General features: G+C 44.3%; 4 protein-coding genes across 5 annotated transcripts; 1 reads left to right on the forward strand and 3 right to left on the reverse strand.

The window, feature by feature from the left end:
• Positions 1-107: 107 nt before the first annotated feature.
• On the reverse strand, positions 108-2,523 carry clec3ba (C-type lectin domain family 3, member Ba). The gene is made up of 3 exons (XM_080501407.1): positions 2,338-2,523; positions 2,131-2,229; positions 108-1,764 (listed from the first exon to the last, which is right to left on the reverse strand). Exons 1-3 carry the CDS (start codon positions 2,438-2,440, stop codon positions 1,364-1,366), a joined length of 603 nt encoding a protein of 200 aa, XP_080357533.1. The 5' UTR covers positions 2,441-2,523; the 3' UTR covers positions 108-1,363.
• A 1,662-nt stretch (positions 2,524-4,185) lies between these two features.
• On the reverse strand, positions 4,186-10,726 carry fez2a (fasciculation and elongation protein zeta 2a; the record flags this gene model as incomplete). Its single annotated transcript, XM_080501691.1, has 9 exons — positions 4,186-5,039; positions 6,800-6,865; positions 6,972-7,047; positions 7,179-7,259; positions 7,400-7,665; positions 8,261-8,393; positions 8,569-8,685; positions 8,886-8,994; positions 10,380-10,726. 9 exons carry the CDS (start codon positions 10,724-10,726, stop codon positions 5,023-5,025), a joined length of 1,212 nt encoding a protein of 403 aa, XP_080357817.1. The 3' UTR covers positions 4,186-5,022.
• Positions 10,727-11,326: 600 nt separating this feature from the next.
• Positions 11,327-14,850, forward strand: ubxn11 (UBX domain protein 11; the record flags this gene model as incomplete). Its single annotated transcript, XM_080500536.1, has 14 exons — positions 11,327-11,444; positions 11,534-11,574; positions 12,096-12,203; positions 12,300-12,400; positions 12,509-12,560; positions 12,638-12,708; positions 12,786-12,885; positions 13,016-13,221; positions 13,293-13,370; positions 13,448-13,571; positions 13,650-13,750; positions 13,846-13,916; positions 14,472-14,621; positions 14,709-14,850. The coding sequence occupies exons 1-14, from the start codon at positions 11,377-11,379 to the stop codon at positions 14,848-14,850; spliced, it is 1,413 nt and encodes a 470-aa protein (XP_080356662.1). The 5' UTR covers positions 11,327-11,376.
• Positions 14,851-15,085: 235 nt separating this feature from the next.
• Positions 15,086-25,554, reverse strand: cep85 (centrosomal protein 85). 2 transcript variants are annotated; one of them, XM_080501370.1, is made up of 14 exons: positions 25,442-25,554; positions 24,272-24,331; positions 24,041-24,172; positions 20,871-21,664; positions 19,324-19,454; positions 19,066-19,183; positions 18,773-18,958; positions 18,274-18,426; positions 18,018-18,172; positions 17,797-17,914; positions 17,557-17,607; positions 17,339-17,446; positions 17,016-17,241; positions 15,086-16,928 (listed from the first exon to the last, which is right to left on the reverse strand). In XM_080501370.1, exons 2-14 carry the CDS (start codon positions 24,309-24,311, stop codon positions 16,765-16,767), a joined length of 2,376 nt encoding a protein of 791 aa, XP_080357496.1. In that variant the 5' UTR covers positions 24,312-24,331; positions 25,442-25,554; the 3' UTR covers positions 15,086-16,764. The 2 variants fall into 2 exon arrangements, with proteins under 2 accessions (XP_080357496.1, XP_080357497.1); XM_080501371.1 differs by lacking the exons at positions 24,041-24,172; positions 24,272-24,331; positions 25,442-25,554 and adding an exon at positions 22,184-22,418.
• Positions 25,555-27,290: the final 1,736 nt, after the last annotated feature.

Below are 27,290 nucleotides of genomic sequence, written 5' to 3' on the forward strand. Positions count from 1 at the left end.
ACTGACCGTGATTATTGTTTGAGTGACTGACAGTTCTTCTGTAATATGGTGTACATGTTCTCTGGCAGATCCATGATTTTGCTTGTAGTTCAGACGGTGAGCAGCAGAGGGAAACAAATGTTCAGTCTTCCAACAAGCTCGACCCTTCCTATTTCCCCACAGTTATGTCTTACTGTATAGCAGAGAAGTCTTTTAGATTTGTGAAGTGGGTCTGTATTCACTTTCAAATGTTTGAAGGGCTGAGAAGACGACACACTATGAAACCACCCATGGAGACGTCCAAACATTTTGTTCTGATGTTTCCTTCCTTGGGGTGACTAATGTTAGCAAAAACTGGGACTTTTTTTATTTTTTTATTTTCTGATGAAGCAACTATATGTGGGTGGAGACACTAAGTATTTGTTTGTTCAAATTCTTTGTTAAATAGCAGTTGTTGTAATTCTTACAGTTTTTGGTACAAAATATAATTTTCTGTCACACTTTCAATACATTTTTTTTTTTTTTTAAACTGTGTTAATGAAACATAATACATTTCCCACATTATGTTTACTTCATTTGGGGAAATCTTTCTGAAAACATATAAACTTCTTCATTTTTGGCACTCCCAGTGGAAGTCTGCCCCAACCCTTGAAAACTGCCACTGTTTTAAATAATTTAAGAGCTTGAACCATTAACGCTCATAGGAATAGTCAATTGTGTTAGATTTTTGTTACGAGTAAAGGTCAAACTAATCATGAATTAGACTCTTTCATTACTGCACCAGTCACGTTTTTATCATCCAATGCTACAAGTTATGATCTTAAGTTTCAGATCACAAGAGAAACCACCAGCCATTTGTTAGTCTGACTGTTTTTGCTCTCGTTACATAACGAGTTTTTCTGCTGTGGGGATCCAGTGCTCTTTCTGACTTGAGCGAGAAGGCAACAGGAGGCTCGTGTGATGACATACATGTTTATTCACATTATATAATGACATGTAAGCAGCATAACTTTGCATTGAAATAAAACCCAGGATGATTGTTCCTTGTCAGTATGAAAGACATTCATTGTATTGACGAGCAGATAATTCAAAAGTGGAAACATAAAGCTGTCCAGTGTTTACTGCGATGAATTTGAATTGCTGTAGGATTAAATAGCTTATACATCAACATGCTGTATCAGAGATCACTGTATAGTCTTTCTGTTCTGGACCAACATCTGGAAAGGTTTAGTCAATGTGAGCTAAAGAAAGATGCTGCACATAGTTAGTTTTCAATGCATTGCATGAATAATAGCTCCAAAACGCTCTAAACTTTCTTCTCAGCGAGTAAAGATGCTGCAGGTGTTTATAGTAACTTATAGATGTGAAGGCAGCGCAGCATCCCTCAGATTATGTTAAACTCGCACACAGAGGCCTTCTCGGCCCTGCAGCTCTCGTCGAACCACTTCCCGTTGGCCGTGGTGGAGAGGATGGCGCAGTTCTGACCCCGGCCCCCGTCTGGCTGCAAGGTGATCTCCGTCTCCCAGTTTTTGAAGCGCACGCCGGAGCCGGACTGGTCCACCCACTGGCCCTCGGTCACCATGTCGTTGACGCCCAGCCAGATGTGCTCCTCGGGGCCGATGCTCTGGCGTACGTAGCTGTAGAGCTGGTCGTTCTCGTCCCCAGTGAGAGGGGCGCCCAGGGTGCCTCCTTTGGCGATGCAGTCATCGCTGGCAGCGTGGAAAGTCTTCTTCACCGGGTCGGCAAGGAAACACTTCCCGGGGATTTTTGTGCCTCTCAGGCAAACTACAGAGGAATTTTAATAGATTATTTTTTTGGTTTTTGCCTCTACATCACTGTAAAGTTGAAAATATTAGGTTCAACTCACACAGACATAGTTCAATTGGACCGTGCTATATTTTTCTCTTGACCAGGGTTTTCAAAGTGGTAGAATGAGACCTGTTAGGTCTTCACTTCTTTTCATCATGACATCGTAAATAATTTAATTACAAAGATTATTCTGTGAAAATACATCCCCATGACCCCAACATTTTCCCTTTGACCCCCTCCAAGTGAGGTCCTCCCAACACATACTTCTCAGGAGCAACACATTCCTTTAATACAAAAAAAAAATAACAATTGTAGAATATTTCACACTCTTTTCAAAAATACCTGTCTGCAAAGCTTGTCGCTCTTTCAATAAATTCAACTCCTGAAAAATGTCATTAATCTGTGTCTTCAGTTCCTCAATAGCAGCATTGGTGGCGGAGTCTGTTTGGAAAAACACAAGCGTCACAAATGATCCCATGCAGTGTTTTGGTGTTGATATTCAGAGAAACACTGGATGGAGTTTATTGTCAGGCTCATATCAGTTCCTACCTTTTCTGCCATTCCTCTTCTTGGAGGTCTGCTGGAGTGAGCAGTGTGTCAGCAGGAGAAAGCAAAGCACCATCCGCATGCCTCGAACTTCCATTATGCTCATTAAAGTCAGTCCTACGAATCCGCTGTGAAGAAACAGTTTTTGTGCAACACCACTTGAGTCCACTCGCAGCTCCGAGTCCTGGCCAGACCGTTGTGCTTTACGGAGTCGGAGTGGAAGCACACAGCTAAATGAGGAAATCTTATCTCAGAGAACAAATGCTTTACAGATGTTTAACAGCCGTTTGTGTTGCTGTCGAAATGGCTGCAGGGGGGAGACGGGGGGTGAGCAGGCGTTTGTGGTGTTTAACAAGGTTCAGACAAGCATGACTTGAGCTTCCACATGTTTGTAAGTTAACAGTAAATCACACAGGAGGGGGGGGGGGGGACCCGCCTGTTTCTCCATAAGCCATTGCCTTTTGGGTCATTTAATAGAAATGAATTTATCAACATCAAATACACACATCTAACATCAAGAACCGTAACGTTTAAAACATTTTCCCAAACATTTGAAAGAAGTTACCTCCATTTCGAAAGACAGATTTAATCTGTTGTGTTTCTTGACAAGGGGCCACAGGCTGAAGGTCCCGGGGTCCCTCCCAGACTCCACATCTGGATCTGCTCAGCGAGCTGGAGGAGGCACAGCTGAGATTTGGAACAGACTTATATAATGAATGAATACTGTTGTGTAATTACTTTTGCTAATGTTTTCTGTATACATTTTTTTTATTAATTTTTTTTTTTTACCAATTTGGTGAACCCATGCCACTCACCGAATTGCTCACAGCTAAATAACACACTATAGAGATGTCAAATCTATGCACGTAAACATGAGCAAATACACCCTGATTATATATATATATATATATATATATATGTAAAGAAATGGAGGATTTCTTCAGGGTATAAGTAAATTACAAATCACTGTAACAAATACAAGTTGTAGTAAAATGTAATGTAGTGTCATTGTAATATAATTAATAATTGGTATTTTTTGCACATAAGTTTGTTCTTTTAACAATTCCTGCTTATATCTACTGGGATTTCAGTAATGGATTTTGATGAATAAGTTAAGAAGACTTAACATAGATTTATCTCCTGAATCAAACAGATAACAATGCTCACAATGACTGGAATTGTTAATAAAATTGCTAAAATTGCCAAAAAGGGGGGTGGGGGTGGGGGGGTGGTAAATAGCCCCAAAAGCTAAATTTGCTAGAACGAGCTGTCAAACAATTGAATAGGATAAAATGGGTTAAACGGGAAGATATAACGAAATGACACAAACTGAGGCAAAAAAAAGCTAAAATAATAACGAGGATAATAAAATGCTGACCAGGCTCATGAAACTTAATAATATGAGATAGTTTTAGTATATCTCACAAAACTATACAATTTAAAATGCATTTTTAAAGGGGTTTTTTTGCAGCTCCATACAAATTGTATTTGATGAAAAGTAGTATCAACAGCTCTGCAGGTCATAAAGGTTGCAGACTCCTGCTCTCAATTAATTATTTACAATGGAAATTCTCTCTTACATGACAAACAGTGGATGTTTACATCCATCTATTCATCAATCCACTTGTTTTTTCCAGAACTTCAGTGTATGATGTAAGTGATCAACATTTCTGGTACATTTCTGTGCATATCTCAGCATGTTCATGTTAACGTGTGAAGACGGGTTCTATTGAACATGTTTGCATTTTCTACAAAAATGACATTCAGACAGAAACAAAAGAGATTCGATTTAATCTATATTTTTGAAGTACAATATTTACAAAATAAATAAACAATGAAGCAGGTTTTCTTAGGAGTCTACTCTCATAACAAACTTTCATTGAAAATAAGTAATTTATAATGTAGAAAAGTTCAGGCAAAGGCAAAGGCAGCTTGTACAGAGTCATATATATTGAAATGCACGCACGCACACGCGCACACACACACACACGCACACACACAAAAAATGCCCATTGGTGGTGTTTCCAGTCAGTCATAAAAAGTTGAGACAGTGCAAGGGTCAAAATTCAATTTTCACTTAAATGCATAGTTCGTAAGTTAATCAGATACCAGCCATCACATTTGCACTACCTCCAGAAAGAGATAGAAGCAGTCAGTACAGTGACATGGAAGATATTAATGGATTTCTGTGATTCTGTTCTGATCTGCTCAATGCCCTGCTGCAATACTGAGGATCAATCCAGTCTGTATTTTCGTCTTGAAGTACTCTTCATTTCACAGATTTACTCCTTGAATACTTTTGCGAAAACTCTCTTATACTGCTGGGTTCTGCGCCACTGCGCTTCATGCAACTGTTCACTGCTCGCTGTATAATTCAACACTCATCACCAAAGAGCAGATCTCATACTTCATATATCATTCATGTTGAGGAAACATTTTCAACAGTGCAAGAGAATCAAAAACACCAAAGAAAAGAAAGTCATAAAACACGGGAATGCACAAGCTTTGTTCCACACAAAAAGAAATGCAACTCCATTAAAAAAAAAAAACACGCAAAAGGTAAGAATATACAGGAATAAATTAAGTGTGCTTTATGTCTGCAAAAAAAAAAATACGAGTCCCCTTTTTCTGGTGATGGTAATAAACTTTCTGAAACGTCTGCAGAGCGCCAGGCGCCGTCCTGTTGATCTACGTCGGGCAGAGCACTGGAATGAAAAGAGAGATTTAATAATGACTAAGGGTTTGATGGAGCAGCCACAAAGTACAAGGGGATACAAATAACAAAGTAAGGAGAGAAAGCAGAGGAAAAAAATATAAAAGGAAAAAATATAAATAATCAAAGACTTGAATGGAAAACACATTGGAAAAACAAAACGTATCGCAAAGTGCAGTGCTCCGCGTGGCGAACACTGGGAGCTCGATGCGAGTCGCTGTTTGTGAGTCTAAACAACAACAAGCACAAACACAGAGTGCAGCCGCTCACTGTGAGGGACGAGGGGGGAGGTGAGGAGGAGTGAAGGGTCACACTGCACTACAGCTGGATGGTGGAGAGGGGGCGCTCCCCTATTGTGAGTGTGACAACACTACACCGGTGTGTTTCACGAGTGAACGTTACAAACCTTTGTCCGCGGGGTCACACCAGCGCTAGTGAAGGTAAGGCAGTGGAAAATTAAGATAGAGCAGAGCATGAGAAGTCCAGAAAGACCAAATAAGGAATGGAAAACAGACTGTAAAGATGTGGCAGCAAGAAAACACAAAAAGAATGTTGACTTTCTTTTTTTTAACGACAAATTTGATGCCCTTAAAATTTGTGGACGAATATGATCTCATGAGTCTCTGCTAGACTTGTGTTTTCTAAGAGTCTCTTAGGTCGAAGAAACAATATCCACAAAGCAGGAGCTTTTAAAGCTCTCAAAAACTAAAACACTCGGTTCCCTCCAAGTTTTACATGTTTCTAGCCAAATTCCATATTGTGTTATTGTTTTCCACTTCATAATGTATTATTGTTATTATGTCCGTTTGCATAAAGACACAAATAATAAATCTTGTTCTTGGATTCAGTTCTAAATCTGCAACTGTTACATTTACACTTACAATAAATATGTAAAAAACAAAACAAAACAATGTATGTTTTCTTCCTTCACATTTTTAAAATACAATTTCTTGTCAAAAAAAATTAAGGGGCTAAAAAAAAATGCTTTTTATGGGCCCCACCATTCTAAACCCTTAAGTTGAGTGGCTCTATTAGGATTTCCACACGATCAATAATGTCTCCTCGCTAATCACATTCACCTTTCAAGCATATAATAAAGGTGCTGCTCGGGAAAAAACAAAGTCTAATTTGGGATTGACCTGGAATGTCTCTTCATGAACTGATTCCAAAAGGAGGCGCGAATGCAATAATAGGCAAATGCAATTAATGAATTTGGCAAATTAGGCCAAGAAGAATGAGAGCAGAGGGACGTTCATAATGACATAATTGTCTGAACGGAAATTGATGGATGCTTGACATTTATTAGCTCAATTGCTCAAAGACTAAAGTTACTGTTGGCCATGGTATTACGGCTTTATTATATTTCCAACAACCATAATTATAAAAAGAGCAGGGTTAGGGTTATGAACTTGCAAAATATGTTTTTCCCAACATTTGCCATGTTGTTGGTGTTGTATTGCCACATTTTGTTTTTCTTTACAGTCATCATTTAATTTACATTTTGCACACTGTCCCTACTATTTTGGACTTAGGGTTGTAATAAATACATGATATAATTTGATTAAAAAAAAGGTGAAACATTTGTGTATTACAGTGAAACAGTCGTGGTCCTTTAAGGTTACATCATCAGCACAGATACCAACAAATGGCCTCTATTGATCTTCTGCTTTCTGTGAAATGGGAACGACTATGCTGACATATTGGCCACATATCAAAACACAGATTGTCTTAACAAGAGAGGAAACCGCTCACCGTTCAGGATGTAGTCTGTTAAGAGGCTGGGCACCTTGTCGCTGTCGTCCCTCATCGCATGTAAAACTGGATAAAATGAATTATCAATCAGGAGTGATGATTTAATGGCAAACAAAAACAACAAAAAACCGGAACAAAGATCGAATATAATGGTGCAAAAAAAGAGCCTCACTCTTAGTCAGGATCTGGAGGTCTTCAATGGAAGGCGGATGTCCTTTCTTCTCGTAAGGAATGACTGTGGTCAAATACTGTAGATAAACAAAAGAAGTCAGGGGAGGTGAAAAACTAAACAACAGATGCACCAAACAATCTGACTTTGACTGTGGTTCGGATGAGGAAACTTGGGGTAAAGATAAAGTTAAGAGGGGTAGAAAGCGACCTGTCTTTCACTGCACCCGCTCCCAAAGGTTTGCCTGAAGCTGTTTTGAATAACGGAGGAGAGACCCTCCATGCTGAAACGCTGGAAAGGAAGGAAGAAAGGTGAAGAACCACGAGAGAAGAGGCGAGATCACCCTAAAGGCGGTGAGAGCTTCCAGGAAAATACCGTGGGCTCAAAGGTGGAATAAGTCTTGAAAACGTGTGAGAATGTGAAGTGCTGACCGATCCAAGAGTTTTCTCTGCCAGGCCCTGCGACGTTCCCGCTCCGCCTTTCAGCTTCTTCTTCTTCTTCAGGGACTCGCGGTGCTCTTTCTGCCGGTTCTGCACGTCGATGAGGGCCGAGATGAAGCAGTTCTTCACCTCCTTCTCGAAGTCCAGCTCGTCCCGGAGAGCCAGCTGCTGCACCAGCTCCTCCGAAAACCTCCGGATGTTGGTCTCGGTGTCCTGCAGACGCACGTTCAGCTCTGCAACGCTCAGGGTCCTCACCCCTGCAACCGCCATTGGAAAAAAACCCAAAAGACGCACAAATCCAGTGACAACCAGAACGTCTATCACGCAAAAAACTGAAATGATGCTTAAATTGTGGATTATTCAGAAGGTGAAGATCCTTATTTTTCTTGCAAATAGCGCAGCATTTTTTTTAAGGAACATGCATTTGTGGGATGAGCAGCAGGGTTGATCGATATTTATTCTGCCGTCTCTGCTGAACGCCGTTAAACCACGTAACACCACGCTCACTGTCGTGTTGGCAATCCAACACACAACGTGTCACTCCTTCATTATTTTGTATGCTATGGTTGCTCTTAATCCTCTATTGACTACTTAAAATGCGAGTTTAATTATTTATATTTTTTTTCTAATGTGTCGTTAATACCTTGTGTTTTATCCTCATCAGAAGGGCTGCTTCGTATTAAGATTCAAGAATAAAAGCAGTCATGCCTTCGGTTTCACATTTAAAAGACAAGTAGTGCAGCTTTTTGATAGTGAACAGTGTATTGCGAGCAAACTCAAATCCCCTTCCTGTGTTTTTAACCGTGTGTTCATCAGTGGATTCCTTCGCTCCAAATCCCGACCAACACTCACTCTCCTCCAGGCCCGTGCTGCAGTTGGTCCGCTCCATGTCCACCGAGAGCATGGACAGGTCCGACTGGGAGGGGTTGTGCTCTGCCTCCACGTCGGGGGAATCCTGCATCATTTCTTCAATCTCCTCAATCACCTGCCGGGCATCAAGTCGTCAAGAGAGAGAGGCAGCCCTCGGAAATAGCGCGCCGATGGGACCCAGATGGACGCGAGCCACGCTAAGCCGCTGCCCCGCATTTTAAAAGCTTCTCGCGGTGTTCACTGCGTCGGGGATCAACTGCCGCGGGAAGATTTGCCCCGTGTGAAAGTACCTGCTCCGCTGTGAAAAGAGGCTCCTCTGCCAGGCAGGAGACGATGATGGAGTGCATGTCCAGCTGCTCCCTCAGCTCCTCGTCATCCGACTGCTCCGGGGCCACGGCGGGTTTTGTCTAGCCAGCAAAGCCAACGGGAGGAGGGAAATTAATCAGGGCGCTAAACCCCCCCGACACAACTAGCATATGAGATTTGTGCCGGAAAGAGAGAGCATGAGATTTGGCGGGTGAGGGAGAGGAGCGGGGGGGGGGGGGGGGGGGGGGGACAAGGGGAAAGTGGGACAGAGATGGGGGGACAGGGGGGACGTCACACTCACAGGTTTGTCTTCCCGGTTGACGGCGGGGACGTGTAGGGAGCACGCTCGAGACCGTTTCCAGTCCACCGGCATCACACGCCCGTAGTTACTGGTTAAGGCGTTCCAGATTCTGCCGATACAGGAAAGGTTTGCCTGGACACTGATTCCACAAACATTTTTGCCTCGTGAAGGAATCATCCAGTAGTGAGACAAGTTTAAACAAAACAAGAGATGCAATGTGAGCGGGCAGTGGCTTGGTCGACCGGCGACGCTGAGAAAAAAAAAACATAAACATATGGAAAATGGATGTAAACACAGGACCGAGTGTCTCTGAACTTTGACCTACATTCTGCCTCCCCGATCCTCTGTGTTGTTCCTTTACCTAGCAAGGCTTCCACCGAAAAACATTTTAATATGATGGCTAAAAATAAATCAGGCAGATTAAACGGCGCTAATGCTGATGTTAAAAGTATAATCCCCAACACAGCTTATCAAGTTGAAAATGGTTCGGATGATGACATTGGGACGGATGGCTGCAGCCTGAAGCGGAAGCTGTGGATTCCTGAGTGGCATGTTGAGTCGAGTGCGGCAACATTTATCATTTAATATCCATCATGTGGAGCTGCAACCTGTTTTTTCCTTTGGATCTTTTCCAGATTTTCTCTAAAAGTCAAAACTGTACAGTAAAGCCAAAGACTGGAGGAAACACTCATTAAAGCAATAAGCAGTTTGCTCGATCTCTTTGACACTCTAGAAGTTGTAGAATATTAATCCAGGGCCCCAGAGTGATTGAACTCTCTTTCCTCATAGTGAGAAAAGTCTAGATCCTGAAAGGTCTTTCTGTGTGTGCGTACTGAAGTTCTTCCCCATTTAAAAAAAAAACATACGAATGTGTGTCTGGCTCTTATGTTTCCTCTGTGGTGGACTGTTGACTTGTCCTGGGTGTACCCTGCCTTTGTCCTTAGTTTGCTGGGAAAGGCTCCGGCATCACGTGATACCAATTTGCACGGTATACGAGATGGATTTGAAAATATAGTTCAGCCAAACTCAGAACAGCCAAAGTGTCGCCCTGCCTCTGATCTCTGGTGGTCTGCAGGATTTACAAAGTTCAAAAAACGATCCGTTCAATAAATGCTGTTGATATTTCAAATAAGCATAAATAAAAAAAAAGAATAATGATGGCTTATTGTTATACACATGCTGTTGAGCCCAAATATGATAAGACGTAAAATAGACTTCCATGCAATGTATATGAGCGACTAAACAAAAACTGACCAACGGAAATAATCACAAAACAGCTCATTTAAAAAGGAAAATTGGCTATTAAAAAAAAATGATAATAACCATTTTCTTATCAACATAAATACATTAATTCATGCATTAAATGCAATGTCCTGCAGCAGGACATGCATTTGTCTTATAGAAACACACACACACACACACACACACACACACACACACACACACACACACACACACACACACACACACACGCACACACACACACACACTCACTCGTCTTTCTCCAGCAGCTCGTGCTCGCTGATCTCGCTCACAGGCGCGATGCTCCCGGTCTCCACCTGCACGTTTCGGAAGCACAGAGACAATTTCTCCTCGAAATCGTTGACCAGGTCCTCCATGGACTTGAACCCAGCGGCTCCCCCCGGGGGGAAGCTTCCGTCTGGGGGGTCCTCCTCCTCCTCCTCATCATCATCATCATCACCACCACCACCGTTCAGGAGGCGCCGCGGAGCCGCTTCGCTGCCGCGGCCTTTCCCAGGGGCAGCGACCGCCTCCGCGGCGGCGCTCAGGACGCCCAGGCTCGGCCAGTCCTCGTCGAAATGAGCGATGGGTGCAGCCATAGCCCGGAGCGGCCTATTGTCCCCGGGTGGATGGTGGATGTGTCGGTGTGGGGCCGGCAGGCCTCCGCATCCTCTCCCGTCTGCCGCTGCGCTCTCTTCCAGCAGCGAGGCGAGGCGAGGCGAGGCGAGGCGACGGCACCGGGAGGCTCCGGGCCGACTAGCGGCCATCCGGGATCATAGTCCTCAGGAACATGGTGTTTGAAAACACTACTAACTCAATAAAAACACACCTCTCAGACATCGCGTTCAATACAATTAAAAAATATTATTATGAATAACAGGCATGTTCCCAAAGGAGATAACCTGCCAGACACAAGGGAATTATTATACGAGGCTCTGAAATAATAAGAAATTCACAATTTGCCATGTATTGATGAAACATCACCAAGGTGATCCATAAAGTCATTATCACAGCCTCTAAATCTAAATGTATTTAATCTCTCAAAGTTAAATTATTGCAAGAGTTAAAGGTTTCATTCAAAAAAACTGATGGGGGCGCCCTCTGGTGGAGGAAACTCTCATCGCCTCCATGACAAACGGCTGTGTGTTGCCAATGGTAACAGACTTCAAACAAACTGCTAAAAAAACCAAAAAAAAAACCAGGAAATCCCTCTAAACAGGCCTGTGACCTCGAACAGCGGAAAACTAAGATGAGCTCCCCTCTGTCCATGCTGAAGAAAACGAGGCGCGCTCCTCTGCCGGGTGCCACTGAGCACAGGTAGGTTATGTCACCTGAAGTGGCTGTGACTCACTTATGTGTCCAATTTACTGAGAGGCGGGATAAATGTAACTTTATTTTACCTGCAGGAACGACCAAAAAGTGCCTTTCAAGGGGAATCCCTCGCCAGGTATGCTGCACCCACACCTCACAGTGCAGTAAACCTCAAGAGTATTCAAACCTTTTTGTCAGTGCATATATCACCCCATAAAATACTTGGTAGTATTTGATCATTTTGAGCCGCAACTAATCTTTATAGTCAATTCAGCTGCAGATAAATGCTGGCTTCTAATTACTTAAAGAAGTCATGAGGCTTGTACTAATTATTGTATTCAGTGTATATACATTGCTATAGGCCATGATGAAAATATCAAGTGGCTTGTTTTGTCCAATTAGTCAATAAAACAAACATACAAATCGACCTAGAATTATTTGAGGTGAATAGTGGTGGTCACATTTAATCAGTATAAATCTTGGTAAATTACATAAAAAGATCAGCAGAATAGTAGAATAGTAGTAGTCGTTAAGGTGGTATATCATCATCAGGTGGTTGACTCTGACAAACAGACGGTTGTAGGTATTAAACTGTTTCCTTTAGCTTACACAGACAACCTTGAACGTGCTTCTCTATTTGAACGTGTTTTATTTCAGCGTTTCAGGAAGCGTCGGTTCCTCATGGTTCCTCTGACGGCGGACCTCCACCATCATCTCACGTCTCTGCCAACACCGCTTCAAAATGCAAACCTTCACGTAAAAAAGGTGTAACATTGGTGCTCTTGTGCTGATGGCGAAGTTGGATTGTTACAAGAACATGAAAATCTGATGTGTGGGTCTGATCTGTTTGCGAAATTAAAGGCTCTGCTCCAAGCGACTTTGAGCTCTTGTCTGTCATGATGCAGCGAGTGGTGTCGCTGAGGGAGACAGTGAGTCGCCAGGCACAGGAGATAGAGAGCCGGGTGAGTCTTCTCCCTCTGAAGGAAATACAAAACGGCCTGGCACTGACTGAGCATTTCCAACTCTCTCTTGAGTTTTTTTTTCTTCTTTTTTTTTCATGTCATCTGAAGGACAAAAAGATTTCAGCACTCGAGAGGAAACTAAAGATTCGGAAGCAATCAGGTATTAAGACATAAGCATGAGCATCCCTGAGTTGATGTCGTTGAATAAGTAAAAACTGAAGACTTTGATTGATTCAGGGAGCGAAAATGGCAACGAGGATCTTAACAAAAGGTGCCAACAGCTGCAGAATCAGGTGTATGAAATGGAGGTAAGACGAGTTCGTGAAACACGTGAGCGTGCCGTCGTCCAAGCGGACATTGAGTTCAGCTTTCCTTGACGTTGCAGGACTTTCTGAGCGACTACGGTTTGATCTGGGTGGGTGATGCAGAGGAAGGGGGGCTATCTGACGAGGAGCGGACACGCAACTCGGACGCAGATCGCCGAGGTCGTGCCACCTTTACTGTCCTGCGTCATCCCTCGATGATGTCGAGCTCTTTGAGACTGCTGAAGTTAAAAAAACAAAAAAAATGTGCTGAGTAGGTTCACTTGTCTGACGCACTTCTTTCTCCTTGCAGACGGACGCTTCTTCGTGAACTTTGACCTGGTGCTGCAGGGGATCAGAGACCTGAACATCCTGGCAGGGGAAGGAGAGTCGTTTGTCCAAAAAACAGCGAGGGGAGCACAGCTGGCCCAGAAGGAGCCAATCCGTCTGAGTCTCTACAGCAACGGCATTGTCATGTTCGACGGTCCTTTCCGCTCTTATCAGGAGCAGTGCACACAGGTGAGCTCAGAGGAACCCCAAACTCTCCACGGGGTGAGTCGGTGGAGTTTCAAAGTCTCTTTCTCTTGCAGCAATGCATGACAGAGCTAATGGACGGGTATTTTCCTTCTGAGCTTCGAGACAGATTTCCAGAGGGTTCGCCCTTTAAGGTGTGTCTGTTTCATAGGGGGGGGGGGGGTTGGCTACTAGTTTGTTTGTTTGTTTTTAAAGAATATTTTTTTTCCAGGCCTATGACAGGCGAGATGAGGAATTTATCCCCAAACCCCAGTGGGAACCATTTCCCGGTGTAGGACAAGCTGTCAGAGGCGAGACAACTCCATCAGCCAACACAGCCAGCCATAAGCGACCCGGTCTGCTGTGTGATCCTCTCTTTGTTTCAGCCTGTGCTGGAAATCCTCTTTGTTAATGCGCCGCCTTCTGATTCACAGTCAATCCGAAAGGGGATCAGTTCCTGAACAAGCTACCCACGATGGTGGTCAAATCCGGTCGCGTGATCAAGATAAGAGAACCGATAAGAGCGATGATGCAGGTGCGGCGGGAGCGGCGTTATTCCAGAAATACATACTAAAATCAACTATACATTACACACACAACACACTGCTCATTGACTTGCGTTCTTTATAGGGTGGATCTGACGTCCAGAGCAGCAGGTCGGTTCTCATAGAGACGCCAGCCCTGCAGGACCTAACAGAGAGGTGATTGTTTATTCAATAACTTGCAATATTTGGATGATCAAACTCAAACTTGGCTGACTTGCCAGCAGGGGTCAGTCACTACAAATTCTTGCTGTGATTTCAAGTTGATGGCAAAGGCATTCTTCTAAATCTACACAGTAATCTCAGAGACACTGGGTCCACCAGTGGAAGACATTTCTCCTTGGAAACATGTTAAATCGAAAAGCAACATTAGCAAAATACCTTTCGCTACTTGCTGAAATCAAGAACGCCACACTTGTTGAACCTGATTAAATCCTGATTTGGTCGTGATGATTGAGTGAAGAGCTCAAAAATAGGGCATGAAAAGTCGAAGATGGTGTTTGATTGCAGGGACACTTGTTGCTTTCTGATTACAGTCAGCAAAGTAAGCTTTGGTCAGATCTATAGCCGAATTACATCTCAAATCAGTGAGCGTTCAAATCGGTGTGGGATGGAAGCTTCTGCGAGAAGAACAGGTGCACAAGGACACAGATTAGATCTTTTAATACAAGGAAATGGACAAAAGCCTTTGTCTTTCGTTGGCATGACCTCCAGACCACTGACATCAGTTGGTGGCCACCGGTCATCTCCCCGTGACATCATCACGCTCAAGGTGAGGTCTGAGGACGGGGATACAACGTTCATAGTGAAGATGCGCTTGTCAGAAACGGTCGGTCACCTGCGGAAGTACGTTGACGACCACAGGTGAGCGGACGACTTCCTCTCCGTTTCTGTTGGAAGCTTCTCTTTATTGTTCCGATTGCCATGTGATGCTGGTTTGTTTTGTTTCAGAGGAGGAGAGGGGCCATCTGCTTATGATATCGTCAGTGCCCGCCCACAGAGACACTACGATGATGCACACACACTTCAGTCGTACGGACTGACTGCGAACACGACTCTGCTGCTGCAAAAGAAGCCGCAAGTCAGTCACTGACCGACGTCAGGAACTCGAAGGCCCCGTTGACACGACAAGGAACGAGTGTATCTGCAAAACTTTCTACCTTAAGGGGAGGTCCGTTCGGGACACTAGTATTCATTGTTGTGTACGCAGGCCCTAAATAAACATCTAATGGGAACTAAACTGTTAAAACGGCTCCAATCTTGTCAGTGCAAAGCAATAAACACCCCCTGTCCCCAAAATGGATCATAATGAAACAATACAACTTCAATGCAAGCAAATGTTGAAAATCTTTATTTCCAGAGTACGCAAATACAAACAAAAGGACAAAAGTATGAAAATATAAATGTCTTTTTCCCTTTTTGCAAAAATGTTTGAGATGTTAAGGCATGCGGAGCCTGACTTTCCAAAGAGAAACCTTGTGCTATTTTGTTTAAAGGTCCCATGAAATGAAAAATGGCTTCTGTGTCCCTGGGTTCTATTTTCTTTTTGCACATTTTTATCAAAAGGAAAAAAGTTGCATATTTTTAACGATAAAATCCCTTTTCTCTTCCAGTAAAGTGTCTAGTTCTATTCGTAATGGCTTAAAATGCAATCTGCAAATATAAAAACTCCATTCATTCCAGCGATGTGCGATTTGGGAGGATGAGCCAGCCAACCCCGTCCAACCGTCGACACCTCAAGAAAGTCTTCCTTTCTCACATCTAAAACAGACCTTGGGGAGAAAAACAAAACAAAACAACCTACAAAATAAAATGCACTTCATGGGACCTTTACACGATGTGACGCTCAAACCACATCAGCACAACGTTGGGAGGAAAGCGTTCACAATGAGTTGTCAATGCAAAAAAAACAAAGAACAGAAAAACAAAAAATACTGAAGATTAACACTGTTTCTCAGTCATATGCGTATCGGAAAATTTCTCGTTAGCGGTTATCAACACGAAACTACATCTACATGGAGCAAACTCTACGTAGATAAACGGACTAAAGAGTTCACTTCATTCGTCTACAAAAGGAACAATGCGCGTCGGCCCTCCACAGGCTTTGCGACGTGACCAAACGTTTCCTACTACATTCAGAGTCAGGGAATGTATCCACTATCCTACTGTGGTTGTTATGCTGGGAGAAAGGTCGTGACTGGAAGAGTCCGCTGCAGACAGCCCTTTGTGGTTGCTCCGAACTGAATTAGCGTTGCGGTTGTGAACGTGACGGGAAGGCACAGGTTGGTGTTCATTCAGAACGGCGCCTGCGGCGGCGCCCAGACATTCGCAGACTCGCGCGGCTGCTTCCACCAGAGTTTCTTTGGTATTCAAAACGGTTGTAGGCCGGCCGGTGTGGGAAGCTGATTTGGCATTAAACCATTCAGTCGTTACCATCCTGTAGCTCACAGCAGCAACTCGTATTACAGTGCCCGCCATTTTAAATAATGGCGCATTAGTATCGTCTGCTTGCAAATTTAGTTGGAAGCAAAGGTTTAAAATAGTTCCAGTTGATTGTCAACCACTTGGAGGATAATTCCCCTAAAGAGGGAAATGCAAATAAATTACGTGGGACCTCTACACAAAACGATATCCACGAGGAGTGGAACGAAAAAAAACTATAAGACTGTTTGGTAACTGACAGCATCACTTTGTCATTAAAAAAAACACACCAGACTCACACTCTCACAACGCTCAAGGATCAAGTATTCGAGGTAAGTTATTTTCTGTTAGCCCTTGGACTGAAATAGATGAACTCACCGGGGGAGGGGAGATTTGAGCTACAGGGAGGCTTCAGACTCAGTCAGTTGAGAACAGGAGTATTCCTTTGTCCTCATTTAAAAAAAAAAAAAAAAAAGTATCCAATGCTCGTTCTGATTTTAATGACACGGTACGAAGGACAGGCCTGTTAGACGAGTCAAAGGTGAACAGACGCGTCCGAGTGTCCTTTGTCACCTGAGGGTCAAGGTTATTGGGTGATGCAGTTTTCACCCATGTCTTGAGCGTAGCGATCGAGAATGACGTTGCGCAGTTCCTCGACGTCACGACGGAGCTGCTGGGTCTCCACCAGCTTCTTCTGGAGCACGTCGGGATTCATCCAGTCCTCGCCCTGCTCCGTCACGCCGGAAGAACCTGTCAAGACAAAGTTTGGACAGCTCACGCCTACTGTAACTGTAATTCACGGAGACGTTTCTAAAACGCGTCGTTGAAAACGCTCACAGGTGAGGCCGAGCAGCAGGGACAGGTTGGGGTCTTGTCCTTGAGCTCGCTGGGTGAGGATGCTGCACAGGGAGCGCAGGTCACTGAGGCAGGAGGCGATCTCGGCATGTAGCCGTTGTGTCAGGTGAGTCGCGGCTGGCTGCGCGTGGCACGAGGCCTGGTCGGAGCTCCTCTGCTCCTGCAGGGTCAGATTTTGCCCCATCAGCTCCTGGTTCTGGGCCGACAGCTGCAACACAAGAATGAGCATTACCTCTGGCGCTTGGCAAACCATGAAGAGGGATAAAGCTGTGCAGGAGATGGGACGGATGAGGTGGTAAACTCACCTCCTTCAGAGCCGAGTGGAGCTCCACCACATCTTGCTCTTTCGCCAACACTTCTTCTCGGAGAGCCTGGGAGCTACTCTCTTCCTGAGAAATCTGCTCCTCCAAAGCCTGCAGGCAAAACACAAAATTTTAATTAAAAAAAAGAAGAAGATTTAAAGATGTCAACAGGCAATCAACAACCACGCTATGATTTAGATTGACTAGAACTAGCCAAACACCTGGATCTGGGAGCCGAGTTGTTCCATCATCCGGTGTTGCTTCTCAATAACCTGCATAGAAAAGTATTGAAGTTAAAAACAAGAACTGCATAGTTGTAGGTCGACAGAGGAGTGCAAAGAGGTTTTACCAGCCAGTCCTATCATCCGTGTTTTTTTTTCCATTCATAAAGTGTAAACAATATCATGAATATGACATTGGGACAATAATAACACAAACTCTTCACATTTAACACAAAAGACCTTTTTGAGTTTTTGCTGCTCCTCTCTCAAAGTGTTGTTCTCCCCTCTCAGCTTCTCAAGATCCAGAGACGGGAGTCTGGCGCCGTCCTCGAGGCCCTGCTGCACACGCTGCTGCATGCTGATGAAGACAAAAAATCCAAACAGAGCACTCATTATGCCGAGTTAATAAAGGCTTTGTGCACACAGGGGACAAAAAGAAATATGACTTCAGAAGTCCATACTCGGTGATGGTGGTCAGCAGGTCTCTCTCCCGGCGCTTCTGTTCCTCCAGCTGAGCGTCTTTGTCTCGTATATGCGAGCGCGTCGTCTCCAGACACGCCTCCAGCTCCTTGACTTTGTCTTGAAGCTGAGCTGCTTCCTGTTCAGCTTCCAGTAACTGAAAGAAGAACAAAAACAAAAAACAAACAATCAAGTGTAATGATTGACTGAGTCAAAGGAAGTGGAATCAGTCGAGAGGCAGTAAAAAGCAATCAGAACCTGCTTGTTCTGGCTCTGGTAGTCCTCCAGAGTGGGCAAGTCAGCCAGATAGCGCTCCAGGGTTTCAATGCGCTGCTGGTTCTCTCTCTTGAGCTCGGCCTCCTTCTGACATTTCTTCTTGAGGTTGTTGATGTGCTTGTCTCGATTGCGGATCTGCACACATGGATATGGGAACATTAATCACAAACATTACAGTGACAATTAAAATTCAGTGATCTTCTAAATTGAATTGTCATCTTATTTACAAAATCTTGGTTGCTCCGAGTACAAAAAACTTTCCTGTGCAGATTAATGAGACTTAATAAATGTTTAGGTTCTATCAAGTTCAAACGTTTGGTCGGGAGCATTTCATTAACTTATGAAAAACATGGGTTTTTTTTCTACAAATACTTTCAATCAGAATAAAAGCAAAGGTTCTAGTCGTCAGTGTCTCTGTTTTCAGTCTCAGTGGCTGTCTGGATCACATCACGCGTTACAGAGGTATGTGGTAACCACGAACCCTCTCTTCCTGTTTCTTCATCTCCTCTGTGTGTCTCTCGCAGGCTTCCTTCAGACTGTCAGTGAGGCGGCGTGTTTCCGCCTCCACTGCCCCCAGCCTGCGCTCGGCCTCCACTTTCTCCAGGGTAGCACAGTCGGTGCGCTCTGTGAACTGTGCCCTCAGGAATGCATTCTCTCTTTGAGCCTCCTGCAACAACATGTGACGGCGAAGATTCAAAGAAAGCGTTTGAGCGTATTTTCTGTTGAGTTGCATAATTATCGCAGAGCTTTTATTTATTTATTTTTTCCACCAACCTGAAGGCGAAGCATACACATGTCCCCATATGAAGTACCTCGGCCTAAGAGGGCACCATGGACCTGCAGCTCGCTTTCCCTCAGGCGCTGCTCCAACTGAGTCATGTGCTGTTTTTGTCTGCGTAAACATGAGGTCCAACCATTAACTCAACAACAACAACAAAAAAAAGAAGGAAAGAAAAGAAAAGGGGCAAATGGCATTCGAAACCCCCGTCTGCAAAGCAGCATAATGAACATTTCACTGTTTGAAACACTTGCCTCTCGATGACAAGTTCCTTCTCCTTCAGCAGACTCTCACTGGCTTTGACCAGAGCGTCCCACTTCCCAGACTCCGAGTGTACAGGGGTGGAATACACCGCTGGGTGCTGACCAACACCTGCACTCATTAACTACCAAAAACATAACATGGACACAGAATCATGTTAAATGGGAAATATCACATAAAAAAAAAACTTGTTTTAGAGAGACAGCACAAAAATGATGTAAGACGCAACAACTTGAGCCCCTTTTTCTGACTGCAGCCCACATTATGTTTTAACAAAATACACCTGTGTTTAATCCAACAACCTTTGATTATAATTTCTAATCAGATTTCAGAGGTATCACACCTGGTTCAAAACAAATGCATCACCATAGGGGTTTCTGAGAAGCTTGCTTGATACGTGCCGGGTTACACCAGGACCAGGGTGGACAAATCTATAGACTGTATGCAACACCCGTGATACTTGATGGCAGAAACAACACTATAGATAGACCAGACCACAAATCAAATTGCTAACAGCTCATAATTCACACGTAGCCTTAATGATCCTGGCATGAGATCGAAATGAGATGAAACTAACATAGTTGTCAAAATAATCAGATTTCTCTTAAATCATTTAAACCAATAAATGGTTTAAATATTTTCATTAAGAGCAATACCACAATTCCTGCTTGAGATGTACCTATCGTGTGTCCAATGGTTTCCGATCGAGTAAAGACTGCTGACAGCTGTTATCTCAAACATTTTACAAGCACTCTGCGATACACTCCTAACGCTCAGCACAGATTACATGTTCTAATGATGAAAAGGAAGGAGCGACCAATATTGGGTTTGAATGAAAAGTTACAGCGGTGAAACTGAAGTGTCACCACGTCACATGTAGAAAGCGCAAAGTGTCAACTGTCACTGCGGAGTAGCACTCAGTCAGCATCTGCCATCAAACAGCTGAAAACACAGCAGGAAATACTGACAGCTGTTGAGCAACAGAGGGGTTTTTTTGTGGTTTTTTTGTGGTTTTTTTACCATTTCAACAGCTTTTCTTTTTTCACTATTTCAACAGCTCTTTCTTTTTAGAACCTGAAACAGAGGCATGTTAAGGAAACGGGATATTGTGATTTCACTATGTATTAACATGTATCCGACAGGAAAGCGGATTGATTTGACAGATCCCTCTTTAAATTAGGACAAGGCACCGTCTTGCCTTTAGGCTGTTTTTTAGTGGGACATTATTTAGCCGATGGTGACCTACATACTATGCGTGCAGGAACTGAATTGCTCGCCAATATACATGACCAACTGACCCCCATCTTAATATGATCTGATTTTTAATGATAGTACTTTTCCCAGAAAATGCACTGCTCATGAAAGCCGAAATCAAAGTTTTGGCAATCAGCAAACCTATTATGTGATCAGATGACAACGACCAGCTCCTATATGAGCTAAAAAGAGCAGCAAATGTGTTTATTTCTTCAATCTAGAGGTGCAAGTTGATCATTTCATTAGCAGCATGGTAGGGAAATCTCTATTTAAAGTGAATACTTGCCTGCATTTGTTCCACTTGAAGGCGTAAACTCTCCAGTTGCTGTTTATGTTGCTGTTGCTGCTGCCAGCTAGAAAGTTCACTACATCTGTCCTGCCGCAGCGTCTCGTAGCTCTTGGATGCCGCATGCTCCCTCAGCAGGGCCTGTGTCTGCAAGCTTAGAGGACTCGTGTAAACTCCAGTGGTTCCGGCTGCGCCCGGCTGACCGCACCTCTGATTAGAGGCTTCCGCTGGCCCAGGAATGGCAGGCCTGGCTTCCGGCAGAACCTTATAGCTGTGCTCCATTGCACCTCTGTAGGCCTCAGACACACAGTCTGGGATGTCTCTCATCCCAGTGGTCTGTAATCGGAGTCTGACATCAGGGCACAACCCCCCCAGCAGAGCTGAATGATTTAGCGTGGGCTCCACAGCAGGAGTGTCGAAGCGTTGGCCCTCCTCTACCCGCGTATAGTCTGTGGGGAAAAGGGAGTGGTCCAGCCCATTGACAAGGCTGCGGTAGCGGCTCAGGCAGTCTGGCCTGAGCCCGACAGGATCACCTCCCACACCGGCCTGAGCATCCAAGTTGGGTGAAGATGCGGACTTGGACAAAGAGGAAGACTTGGATGTTGTGCCGCTTGGGGTTCTGGAGCCAGAGGAAGACCTGAGGCCCTCGGCTGAGGACAGGGCGTCCTCCTGGACGCATAACTCAGGCTTGGAGGCCGGGGCTCCGGCCGTGGATGGCATGACATGTGCAGTGGGTATGGGGATCTGACTGCGGATGGGCTGGAAAGAGGGGCTGCTGCTGGAACTGCAGAAATCTGTAAATAGTGAAGGAAAAGAATTTCACCACAAATGACATTATATGCAATCTATCCACTGTGCAATACATAATGTGTGTTGTTAAATCCGAGCTCAACATCGAGAGCAGTCCTGCAGGCCCTTTTCCCTATTTTCAGTCAGTGCTGTCAAATAGATGGCGAAGGGTTTATGGGTGGCCTACTTTGATGATGAGGCGTCACCACGAAGAGAATTAAATGGCTCCGACTGACTCGACTTGGGGAATAGGCTTTTAATAGACATCGAGCAGAGTACAGAATAAAATCTCAGTATAACATGCTAATTAAATCCGCCAAGTGTCCAGTATCCACAGATTAGTCTCCTCGCATTCTGCTCCAGAGCAATGCTAAAGCCACTCTATTAAGCACGAACAAAAACACCTTCCTTTGCAAACCCTGACATCGGGAAAACGGCAAGATCACTGCAGCCAACCACCAAACATCTCTACAAGCCTCAACACAATTTCAAGTTACGTAACTGTTTCCAACAACGGCACAAACCTGAGAGACCTGTTGAAGTCGGGAAAACGGGCAGTCACTCGCACGCAGCAAACAGATCATTAGCCGAGGCATTTTTTTCTAAAGCGGGGTACGGCGGCACAATGCTTTAAATCAAAACAGAAAACCGTCTTCCGCATTTCCGGGAGGCATGAAACAACCTCTGAGGTGAAGACTGACAGCGGCGCAGCGAGCAGGCCCTGTGCCCAAAAGCTGTATTGTCCTCGCAAAAAACCAAAAGCTGTCCGTACCAAGCCCGGAGCAAATGCATTCAAACAGGCGTACAGAGGAAAGGTTAGGGGTATTTATAGCCCACCTCTCAAGTTACAGAGTGATCTGTGGGTGCCGCTTATTTAAGCACCTTGCCTCGTCCCACTGCAACACGCATCACATGTGTACATCCAGAAGAAACTTGAATGGTTCGTTTCCCCCCCCCGCTCACTTTTAAACCGCAACTTGATCGAACGAGAAACCGCGAGCAATTGCTGAGAAAATAATCGGAATCATCATCAATCAGCATATTATATATATATGTAAAAAAAAAAAAGAAAAGAACAGCACTAAATATCTGAAGCATGAGACTTTGGATGTGAAAGGAGCCTAAAGGCTTCACAGACTCATGACTGGCTCGAACAAGTCTAAACTACTCAGCAAGAGGACCATTTGCTAGGCGTTTGCTCAAAAGACATTCCTGCTCCTGAAATTTTACAACAGTACAAAAGCAAAGCTTTTTATATTCTTGCCTGGTGTGCGAAAGCTCGTTGATTGCCCACTGTTCACAGTGTCGCCTATCAAAGCCATTGCTACGGTTGAAATTGAGCTGGACTGTGATGTTGCTAGGCACAACTTTAATGGAAATGTATGAGAGGATAAACCATGTCCAGTGTCTAAACCCAACCACGTATCAAATGACACGCTAGGTCACTATTGATTTGAATGTAGCTTATACCCTTGAAAAATGTTTTGCTTTATCAGCCATGACTTAGATGGGTGATGTTTTCAGAGCTTGTGTGCCCTGACAAAGTGCCACGAGTTCCAGGAAAGCTTTAGAACACGTGCATGTTCACACCACAGGTTCAGATGAAGAGCTTGGGGAGGGGGCGATTGTTTGTTTCACCATAGATACTGGGTGGGGAAAAACACCAGCGCACAACTCAGTTTGTCTGTTTTTGTTCACTTGGTCACTGGGAGGGGCGCACTCGAGGACAGCATTACGCGGCGAACATTTTTGCGAGACCCAAAAGGTTGCCTGGCAGTGTTTCCATGAAAAAACAAAAAAAGGTTTTTGAAACTCAAAAACTCCACGGTGATGATGAACATCTGATCATTGTTGAGAGTATTATTTCAGATTGTTTCCTGTGGAAACAGGGACCACCCATCCCTGCTGACCATCCACTGTGGACATACAGTACGAGTACACATCACAGTGAGATACTCCCATTTAAAGTATTAAAATGGGGAATGCGACAATTCCAACCAGCACAGTCCATATCTGTTGTCTTCATGCATGTTCCGTTGGTCCAATTTCTAAATAATTGTAACTTTTATAATCTGCCTCGGCTCATTTTTGCCTGGGAATTTGATCTACCTTTTACAAATCTCTGGAGCGCCTGCAGTGGATTATCAACATTTCCTCACTCTATAAATAGCCAAATAAACAACACCAGAAGCTCCACATTCACCACAACAAAATGTTTCAAGTCTGACGGTGTCTCTCAACATAAACCGCGCTTGTGCCGATCTATACATAAGAAGCAGGCCGGGGGTCCGCCGTTGACAGACAGTATTCAAAACAACGTTATAAAGCACACGCCAAAAGCACACGCCAAAAGCACAGGGAGATCAAGCAGAAGTCACCACCTTCTGCGCTGTCAGATGCCGAGGTGCCAAGACCAGTGTCCCCGCTGTCCGATGTTCCCGGCCGCCGGCCAAAACGGCTTTGGAACTTCTCTGACACGGCTGGTGTCTGCCAGTCCATGTCAGCAAAACGAGCTGATGTGCGTTGGGAGAAAAATGGACAACTGAGTGACACACAAAAACACAGGGGACTGATGCAGTTCGTGCAGTTTGACAGGACAAGTGTCAACTTACCCACTGGCTTCGATTCAATGTATCTTTGTGAGGTGGTCATTCCAAACAATGTAAAGCAACCTGAAAAAGAACAGAAAACAAAACAAGGGATATGCATGTTATTGTGTGAAGCTGGATCGCAAACAGTTATTTTCTTTGTTTTCAAATTATACTGCCATGTCTTTCATAATAAAATGCATTGCCGCTTCTCTATTCCTCAAGCCGGAACCAAAGATGCAGAAGCTGCTTTTAGTTTCTAAACACCCGACGTTGGTTTGTTCAATGTTGTATTATTTTGAACGAATTGAGCAGATATGTATCCATATTCAAGTTGATTGCCTTACTAGTATCTTTCACCTACTGTGTTTTCTTTCTTTTTTTTTTTTACCAGAAAGCAGTCAAAGTTGCATGTTGTTTAAACAATAATCTACAAGGAAATATATTCCGACAAGAAATCTGACGCGGGAAAACAAAGGGTGAAGTGTGTTTGATGTGCTGTATTCAGAAGCAGACTCTCTCTCTCCTTTAACAAAGCCTTCTTTCTTGCCTGGAGTACAGCATGAAGTGGACGGTCGTGGCCAAGGAGTCAGCAGCTGTCGGCTATCGACTGATTCACTCACCTATCAAATGCATCTGCCCCTCAACGACAACGACACAAATATAACAACACGAGCACATGTCCAACCGTTACATAACATCTTACACAAACCCCCCACCCGAAGAGGCTCCAGGGAGTCGTACGTGATCTGTGGCAAACAAAAGACCCCTGAAGGACACACACACACACATGGCAGGACGAGAAGATGCGGGCGGGCAGTTTGAGACTAATCCTCTTCACGAGCTAATTCACACAGGAAACGACTCGTTAACCAGCTCGACGAACCGTCTTGTTTGTTCCAAGACAACAGCCTCCACGCCACCAACTTCTTCCTTCCACGACCGGGGTGGCTTTATGTGGGGCAGTTTGTTTCAGATCTGCTGGCCTCAGCCCCTTCACATGTGTAATCCTGCGATGTACGCCGCCGACAACCATTTGAGCTAATCCAAGAATAATCCGTGTTCGTCGAACAAGCTAGCTAAAGAGCTACCGCAGGAGTTCACATTAACGTTTACACCCGCTTGTTCGCCTTTATACCAGTGTTATACTGAATACCCCGGCTTCCGCGTCTAATAAGAAAACTACTACTTTACCTTTTGTTTGAGAAAAAACATTGGAGGCGGTGTTAAATCTCGGTTTCAGTCTCTGAGCTGAGGCGGAATCTGTACCATCCGCTGCTGTTGTTCGGATAGCCAACTGATCCCCTCCGCTGGCACAGGACCCGTTGACGACGCTGGGTGCGCTTGTTTAACGTTATAGCGCCGCCCGCTCGACGACGGAGGCTCGGGTTGTTTGACAAAAAAGGTGCCGGAATTCCCTCAGCACAAAATACAAGCAACTTTTGTGCAAGTTACAAGTGCAAAATCAAGATGCTAATGTTTCATAACTATCTCAGAAAAATGAATGTGAACGTATACAAAACGTTAAAAAAAACCGACTACTTTTTTGGGGGATGTATGTCATATGACAGTATACGAGCACAGCGACCCAAAACAAACCAACCCAACCGAGATGCGTTGGCAAGGCGAATAACCCAGAAATTCCCTTCCGGCTCCAACCAACCTGCACCGGGGGAGCAGCGGGGGCTCACCGGGAGGATTCCTCCCGTCACACCGTCGCTCAGGTCCCGGTACCAGCGATCATAAGAGACCGTGTGTTTACGTAAATGCACGATGGATGTGTGTGTGTGCGTGTGTGTGTGTGCGTGTGTGCGCGTGTGTGTGTGTGTGTGTGCTTTTCCAAGCTCCCTACCCAGGCCCACTCCATCTCTCTTTCTCGCTCTCTCTCTCTCTCTCTCTCTCTCTCTCTCTCTCTCTCTCTCTCTCTCTCTCTCTCTCTCTCTCTCTCTATCTATCTCTCTCTTTGTTACACGCACACACACCTGCTATTCCTGCTATATTGTTTTTTCTTCAGCTCATATACTTAACTACACTCAGTAATCTGATTACTTACAAGAGCAGCGGGAGAGGGAGCAGAGACAGCAAGAGCAGCGAGAGAGGTCGGACAGCATGCAAACAGCAGAGAGCACTCACAAAATTGTGATTTGGAGCTAAAATAAAGCTTTGATATATCAAAAATCCACGATTTTCCTCTCTTGAACAGTGGATATGTGTCTTGAAAGGTACATTTAGTTTAAACTCAGACGAACTGTCATTTCAAGTAAACCAGCCCCAAAACACATTCATTTTTTCTCAAAGCATCTGCTTGTGTTTGTTTGCAAGATTGTAAAGAGTAATCCTAACCTTGAACTGTTTCAGTAATAAAAGAGAAAGCAGGGATCTAAATGAAATGATTATCCCCTCACCCAAAGCCCCAGTGAGGAGCCCCTCATAGGAATCAGGTGGTTTTCAGCATGGAGATGGGTGGAGGTGTCTATTTAGCGCTCTCTGCTGTTGGTGTTCAGTTTTCTTGGTTTTTGGAGAAGACGAAAGAAAAAACACCCTGCATAAAGATAAGGCTCCTTTAAAAATGCCCAAGGCTCTACAGATGATCACGAGTCATCACAAGATTTCGCAGGGGATGCAACTGTCCAATAATAATGTCTCCAGTACGCATATTACGATATGACATTCCCAGCATGTCACAGTTAATCATCATAAGCTTTCATGCATCATATCAAGAGAGAAAAATCACAGTACTCGCTGTACTTTTTTCATACTTATTAATCACCGCCCACTCATCTGATGTGATTTACTCAGTGCTTTACACAATACTCTGATAAAGGACTCTGATAGCAAATACACACAACTCGAGAAGACAATACATAACTCGTGTAACACAGCAGGGGTCGCCCACGATCTTTGAGAGCACACGCTTGGATGTGGTTGCCATGGGTACCGTGATGAAACCACCCTTACGTAAACACAAATTCCTGAACACCGACACAGAAGATGTAGCTATCGACACACACGAGCACAAGTGGAATGACGGTGAGCGTACAGC

This window comes from Blennius ocellaris (genome assembly GCF_963422515.1).
Source record: "Blennius ocellaris genome assembly, chromosome: 8".
NCBI lineage: Eukaryota > Metazoa > Chordata > Actinopteri > Blenniiformes > Blenniidae > Blennius > Blennius ocellaris.

What these genes read in the sequence shown, in the direction of transcription:
- cep85 (XM_080501370.1), bottom strand. Translation starts at nt 24,311, where the DNA reads ATGACCACCTCACAAAGATACATTGAATCGAAGCCAGTGG. An exon ending in CTGCTGACCACCATCACCGA is followed by an intron (nt 17,915 to 18,017) that starts GTATGGACTTCT and finishes TGTCTTCATCAG; the next exon opens with CATGCAGCAGCGTGTGCAGC. An exon ending in AACTCGGCTCCCAGATCCAG is followed by an intron (nt 17,447 to 17,556) that starts GTGTTTGGCTAG and finishes TTTTGCCTGCAG; the next exon opens with GCTTTGGAGGAGCAGATTTC.
- clec3ba (XM_080501407.1), bottom strand. Translation starts at nt 2,440, where the DNA reads ATGAGCATAATGGAAGTTCGAGGCATGCGGATGGTGCTTTGCTTTCTC. An exon ending in GAAGAGGAATGGCAGAAAAG is followed by an intron (nt 2,230 to 2,337) that starts GTAGGAACTGAT and finishes TTTTCCAAACAG; the next exon opens with ACTCCGCCACCAATGCTGCT. An exon ending in GCGACAAGCTTTGCAGACAG is followed by an intron (nt 1,765 to 2,130) that starts GTATTTTTGAAA and finishes ATTCCTCTGTAG; the next exon opens with TTTGCCTGAGAGGCACAAAA.